The following is a 7,780-nucleotide window of genomic DNA, read 5'->3' on the forward strand; positions in this document are numbered from 1 at the left end:
GCTAAGTCAGAACGACTCGAGTCTTCCAGGTAGAATACAGGTTCTGTTGCTCCAAGACTTGGCTTTTAAGAAAGGTAGAGAGAATGTTCTATCTCCCGGTGCAAGTTTCTACTTTCTCACAAGGTCTCTTTTTATAGTTGAAAAGTTTAGATGTTAGCAAAGAAATAAAGCAGCCTAATTCTATGGTATAAACTCTTTGAATTGATTACAATTTGAAATTTTTAACTTTTCCAAATTAGAGCAACAAGTGATGGACACTGGATCAAAAAACTCACTCTCCGTGCTGCTTTCCGGATAAAGAGTGTTTCAGAGTCTCTGATAAACCAGATTATAATTTTAATGTTAAAAAGAATAATACACAGACTAAGCACTAGAGATTAAATCATCTAAACTAATGCAAACCATATCAAGCCACATTGTGGTTTGGGGCAAGATGTAGGCTCCATCTTCGTCAGTTCCCACAAAATCCCGATGGAAATACAAAATTATCTACCAGATAGCTGTTATACTTATCACAAAATACAAAATTAAATCCATCAAATGTACATATAAACACTACAGAAAATGCAGGGATTCATAAAATTAAACTGTATACAAATACACTATGATCTAATGAGTAAAAGCATAGAAAGCTGTGGTAATATAGACAACAAGTGCAGATGATACCAATGTAGTCAAGGTTGCAACAGCACGAACAGCAGCTTTACTACCACAAGACAATAACCCTAATCTAATCTCAATAACATTCACCATCGACAACATCAGAAAAATACATCCCATAACTGACCCGATCGCCGACCCCAACATTCCAAACCTTAGGACCTTAATGTTAATGTGTGCACGTAAACCTTCATCGACATCTTTACTATTAAGAAGATTAATAGCAAGTTTTAATCCTTGAGCAATTAAGCTAGAAAAGAGAAAAAAGCTAAACGAAACAACTTCGTAAACTAAGAGCCGTTTAGCAACATCAATACCAGCGTCACAAATATCTTTGTTCTCTAAACTATGTTGACCTGGTGTTGTTAACGACAAACCTACGAAAACTGCAATTGTGAATAGCGAATTTACGTTGACTAAACCATCTAATGCTGTTACATGAACACTAGTTGTTGAATATGAGGCTGAATCTGATGTCGTTCTTGTTGGCTGTCTCTCTGCGTAATGGTCTCTTGGATAATATTCATTACTGCATATAACAACAATAAAACAGCTTTAGACAGTGAGATAAAAATTGTTCTTCTATCTCTTGAGTGACGAAAACCCAAAAAATTCAATGCTAATTGCCAAATAAACTTGGTAGATTCCAAATTCTTGTTCAACGTCAGTAAACTAATTAATTTGGTTGAAAATCTATATCAAACAAATTTAATTGTTACTAGTCCAGCTCTGTTGTCTCACTTCTAAAGGGTCAAACCAATTAAACCAACCAATTAGCTCACCGAACTGGTTCACCCAGGTTACCAAATGGGTCTACAAATAACCACAATATTTGTGAGTAATGCAATGCACCTCATCTGCAGAGTGTGCAAATCACTTATCCCGTATGTAATTTCATTTCACCCTTACGAATTCCAACCAGGCAATCTGTAATAGGATATAATCCCCACACAACATAGTGAGTCTACTGACAAGGTCAGAGCTAGTCAAAACCGATTTAACTCAGTGAAACTGATAACTTTGGTATTTGGATGAATTCAGAACTTCATATCAACACAATCTAGTATGCTCTACCAAATGAATCCTAAAATATAGCAAATAAATTAATTTAAAAATCAGAATCCGCAAATTCACAGGTATATTCTGAGATTGAGTTGACTCAGTTCTTAACCGATTTAACAATTTCATAAATCCCAAATCAGTTATGTAAGAACAACAACAACAGCATCTTATTCTTCTTCCGTGTTCCATTTTCGTTGCATCTAGAGCTTAAAAATGATGAGAATGATAAATGACATAGATCTAGCAAGGAAAAAAAAGAGAAATAAGTAAAGAGATACATGAACACTTACTCCCCCATTGCTGAATCTACAAAGTTTCTTCTTTGATTGACGTTGTATGAATCCCAAACCTTCAATGTATGAGCTGAACTGAGCTAAATCAGAATCACTAGCTTGTTTGCTTGTTAGGGTTTGTGGGGGGATTTGGGGAGGGGAATGGGAATATGTCTAGGAAAAGGTGTAGGAGAACTAGAAGGAGATTCTTTTAACGAGGGTAGCAGATAGAGTAGTGGAAACAGGTCGGTCGTACTAAATTACTATTAAATCACCTCTTTAATGTCACAGGGTAACGTGTTTTTTAGCTGGAATATGTCTATCGTGTCCTCTATTTGCTGCTGCTTTCAGATTTCAACTAGAGTATAGTAAACATTCTTACCCATTTTCAAATATTTTTTCTTATTTTTAATTTATATCAGAAGATATCCAGTTTCACCCTTACTATTTTTTAAATTTTAGCCAGGATGAATCCAGATTCATTCTTGCTATTTTTTTGGTGTCCATTTCACCCATACTAATTTTTACTCGTCCATTAGAACCATGTTTTAAGAATATTTGGGCAATTGACCCAATTTCTCTATTTAAATCATCAATACATAAAAAACCTGAAACAAAATCACTTCTTCTTTGTAATTTAGATTTCTGAATGTGTTACGGTTGCCTAACAAAGAACTACAAACCGACCAAAACAAATATATTATTTATGTGTCTGGTTAGAACCAAACGTAAATTAGTTTACTATTGGTTTCGAATATACCACGACCAACCACAAATTTTCCCGAGTGAAAATTTGAATTTTGAATATGCATCATGGTTGGGTTTTATATCAACCGTAATTAATCTGCGGTTATTGTTGAAACAATTTTGTAATTCCCCATTTTTTCTCAATAAAATTATATGATTCGGCAAAAAAATAAAATAAATTAAGTTACGGTTCGTAATTTTCTTTTTTTATTCGAAATCCTTTGCAGAAGAAGCTAAGGAGATGGCACGCTGGAATTACTAATATATAACCAAAAAAAAAGGAAAAAAAATACAAAAGGTAACTCAATTCTTCTGTTATCTCAAAATCAAGCTTCTTATTATTTGTCACATTAGATATAAACGTATTTGTAATCCTCACTATTTAAGTGAATGAACCGATCACAACTCACTAACGTGAGAAAATACTAAAAGATAGACGGAATCTTCTTCAATTACGGCTAGGTTTTAGAAATTCTTATCATAATTACATCTTGTTTGTTTGCAGCTGACTCATCTGATTCATCTAGACCTGGCTGAAATCACCTGAGTCATCAGGATCTGACTCAGTAAGGTCTGACTCAAAAAAAATATATTTGTTTTGTGAGTCAGACCTGACTCAGCTGACTCAACTTTTTTGGACAGAAAATGCCCTTCTGCACATTTTTAACCATTAACGTTTACTACTAGAAAAACATCACAAGTTGTTCCATTGTACTCAGCAACCTTCTTTTGATGCAATTAAACATTGTATGCATCAAAAAACAATAAAATATAAAGATTGAAGTCCTAAAAACATAAAAGAAACAATAAAATCTAAAGGAGACTAGCTATCTCATCGCATAAATTGTTCATATATATTTTCTCTTGTCGTCCAAAGAGATGAGGTGCATTTTCTTCCGTTTTTGCTTCCTCATCTACATGTATTTCATTCATCTCAAATGCCTCGTTCTCATATTGTTTAAACAACCAATCACCCAATGCATTGCGGTGTAGAAAGTTATGTATTGACATGCAAGCAATGACGACATATCTTTGTGTCTCAAATGAGTAAGAAGGCATTTTACTTAAGACTAGAAATCTTACTTTCAATACCCCGAGTGCTCTCTCGATTACATTCCTCAGTCGAGCATGGGATTGATTAAACTTCTCTTCTTTTGTTGCTGCAGATAATCTTCGGTATTCACCTAACCAATACCTTATGTTGCGATATGGACACATAAACCCCTTTGTGTGGGAGTACGCAGCATCACATAGATAGTATTTATCTGTTAATGTTCAACAAATATATTATGAAGTCATGCTAAAATTCAACAAGAAAATATCCATAAAGCAGATACACTCATGGGCACCATGCATGTTTCAAATCCTTCCAAGTACAGTATATTATTAGATAGCACAATATAATGAAATTGCAGATATACTAATCCAAGACAAGGAAACAAAATAACCAAAGCACTAAACAAGAATCCTTGTCAAATACATTGAACGGGGAATCCCCTAGCTGAATTAGGTCCCCATCCTACCCAACCAATCCCAAGAAGAACATAATATAACATCACATGGAAATAAATGGAAGAACGAAAGGCAAGGTCATTGAACTACAAAGGTCGAAACTGAATCTAACCAATGACATTTTCCTTATATGCGCAATCAGTTCCGAGCTAATAAATATAACTACACAGAAAGTGTAAGAAACTCACTGCCACATTGATTTCTTGAACAAAACTAAATCACCCCAGTTTGGTTTAATTAACATTATTCTTATACAGTATTGTATTTCAATGAATAACTTGTTTCTCACCCAAATCCTGAATCTAAAAAAGTTTGTCTACAATACTCCAGAATTCTAAGCTACAACTCAATCAAATATATAAAAATGCAATGCAGTTGACAAACCCACAAGAGTCTAAATAAATTTGTCTATAGAAAATAAATCCAGTGCAAAAAAATGAGACTCAATAATGATATTACTTGGTGGAGGCATAGGAAAATTGAATGATGGATCAGGCACTGCCTCGATCAATTCTCTCGATTCATGAGCAGTGCCTTCCCATCAAACCACTACATGTAAAAAATACATATCCCAATCACATAGCGCAAACATGTTTCTCAACAGGAATACTCGTACTTATTAGAGTGCCATCTAATGCACTAACGGCACCTTTGAAAGCACCTTCTTTAAGACGTTTATCCCTTTAGTTATAGCTGGCTTATCAAATACATTAGGTGGAGGAACTAAGAATTCAGCAGACTAAATCTTCATAGCAGACAGCATTTCATGAAAATACTTCCTAACTGTTTCACATGAATGTTGAAAGTGATATAAAATTACATGATTCCTACAATTGTGCCCGATTGTGTATAAAAACATTGCAATCTTCTCCTCTACTTCTATATACTTGATATCCCCTAAAAGTCCTTTGGCTTGGAATTCATTGCATAATTGAGTAAAATAAGCCTTACTGATTCTCAATAGGTTGTACATATTCCTCGGATTTGCTTCTAACAGATCTTGGGTGAAAGCCTTTCCCATTAAAATTGACTTCTTGTACTTCGGGCGTACACACCGCTTAGCCATTTTAAGTTGCTTCATTAACAAACATAAATCTACTAATTGAGATAGCAAGGTCTTCACTTTTCTGAAAACAACAAGTAGATGAAAGCATTATGAAGTAGTAAGCCTCTGAAAAATAATGGCATTACACAACCACATAAGAAACCACTACCAGATGAATGGGAGACATATCTATAAGTACTTTCCTGTATTTAAGTGTTTCCCTTCTCTACATAAAACCCACTTCCTTGCAGCCTTCCCAATCCGCAACGAAATGAAAGAAAAATGTTACAACACACTGACATATTGAACATAACAACAAGCAATAATATAACCAGCAAGGAATATAGTATAACTAATAAGAAAATATTTTGTAGGAAATGGACAAATAACTTCAATACTGATTCATTCACTTCAACAAATACTAATTCAATCATTCAACATTCAACCCAAATTCAAACTCGAGTAAGAAATTAGCAAACACAAATGGTTTTTTTCTCTACTGTTTTCCAACTCTTAACATCTCTGACTATTTCCTAACTTATTTCTTCTAAAAGTTTGTGTGCAAAGGCAACACGACGCTCATCTCTTTTCAAACTGACAAACAATTTCTGCAAACCAGGCATCTCGGAAACTTTTAGACTTATTCTCAAATACCCATCCATAATGATGCAATCAGCATCAAGTAAATTATCCAAAGCTTTCATGAATTCGGCTGCATTATCCTTTTCTAGGACAAGAAAATTGGCCATCAACGACTAAACTGGATGTCGCAAAAAATACACATTTCGTCGCTATTTACGTTTGGCGACGAAAATTCATTGTCACACAGTAGTCGGAAACAGTGCGTCGCTGAAAAGTTACAGCAACGCCAATTTTGTATTCGTCGCCAAATGTTTATCAGCGACAAAATAGTGTGTCGTGGCTGAAAAATAAAATTCACCGATAAAAAATTGTATTATCACCGATATATATTCTTCGGCGACAAGAAATTCTTGCCGCTTAAAAATTCTTTTTTTTTTTGCGACCTAATCTGGTTTTGCCGGAATAGACTTCATTCGGCGACTGAGTGTTGTTATCGTCAATCATAAACACGTAGCCGAAGATAAATTATCAGTAGAAAATAAATCCACATAGTAGGAAATTTTCATAAATCAAACTCATATTAACTTAAACAATTGTTTATATATACAAATATTCCACTATAACACCAAGGTAAGAAAGAGAAAGATAGAAAAGATCTACTTAACAAAGTACTGTAATACCTAATCTATCTACTATCTACACTGTAAAGATGAATAAAAAGACAATTGACAGGGAATACAGCGAAATTTATAAGCTCCCATTAACGGGCACTTCAGTGGCTTGCATACGCCTCCAATCCTGAATAATGAATATTTTTTGGCTCTAATATTATCAAACATCAATTCTGATACAACTAGATAATTTGAACCTTTAGTCATCCAGGCTTAGCGTAAGGGCTTGTGCAAGTAACTGGAACATACCCAACTTGCAAATGTATCGTACACTTATAAATGAATCACACCTACAGTCTTGCTCAATAGTACACCCACTAACCAAGAACAATATATTTAGAAAAAATAGTTAGAAGATGTTACCATTAAGATTATATCCCCAAGCTTTTCCCCTGCAATCATTACGAAGAAGAATTGCGCCCACGAAGTCGCCCTAATCACAAGGTTGAAGCCCAAAATTTCTTGTATACTGAAGATAATAATATTCAGACGATACTGGTATCTTTATAATAAATGAAGCTACAAAATGATACAATAAAATCTATGGTAAATGGTTGTCATTGCTTCAGATTGTCCAACTGAAAGCCCACAATGCAAAACATGTGGCATAGTCGGCATGCCTTGGCACATGGTTGTCATTGCTTCAGATTGTCCAACTGAAAGCCCACAATGCAAAACATGTGGCATGGTCGGCATGTCTTGGACGGCTGAGATTTGTATCTAAGATGGAAAGGTGGTCGTTGATTGTCGCACGCCTTTATTTTGGCAGTCGTGAAGGAAAGGCCGGCGTGGCATGGCTTAGGCGCGACAAGGTGGATAGCACGGCATGCCATTGGCACATGTGGCATGGTCGGCATTCCTTGGCGTGGTTTAGGCGCGGCCAAACTAGGGTTTTGGCGTTGGGCCAAAGGTTACCATGCGTTGTTTGGCGACCTTGGACGGCTAAGATTTGCATCTAAGATGGAAGGGTGGTCGTTGATCATCGCACGCCTTCGTTTTGGTAGCCGCATAAGGAAGGACGGCATGGTATGACGCAGCAAGGTGGTTGGCATGCCATTGGCACATGTGGTGCGGCTGGCATGGTTGGCATGCCTTGGCGCGGAGGTGCGGCTGGCACGATTGCATGCCTTGGCGCGGAGGTGCGGCTGGAATGGTTGGCATGCCTTGGCGCGGAGGTGCGGCTGGCATGGCTGGCATGCCTTGGCGCGGATATGTGGATGGCATGGTAT

The 7,780-nt window shown here is 36.2% G+C and overlaps 1 protein-coding gene across 1 annotated transcript; it reads right to left on the minus strand.

The window, feature by feature from the left end:
• Positions 1–478: 478 nt before the first annotated feature.
• On the minus strand, positions 479–2,225 carry LOC113330195. Its single transcript, XM_026577040.1, has 2 exons — positions 2,013–2,225; positions 479–1,189 (listed from the first exon to the last, which is right to left on the minus strand). Exons 1-2 carry the CDS (start codon positions 2,018–2,020, stop codon positions 610–612), a joined length of 588 nt encoding a protein of 195 aa, XP_026432825.1. The 5' UTR covers positions 2,021–2,225; the 3' UTR covers positions 479–609.
• Positions 2,226–7,780: the final 5,555 nt, after the last annotated feature.

This window comes from Papaver somniferum, unplaced genomic scaffold (genome assembly GCF_003573695.1).
Source record: "Papaver somniferum cultivar HN1 unplaced genomic scaffold, ASM357369v1 unplaced-scaffold_117, whole genome shotgun sequence".
Classification (NCBI taxonomy): domain Eukaryota; kingdom Viridiplantae; phylum Streptophyta; class Magnoliopsida; order Ranunculales; family Papaveraceae; genus Papaver; species Papaver somniferum.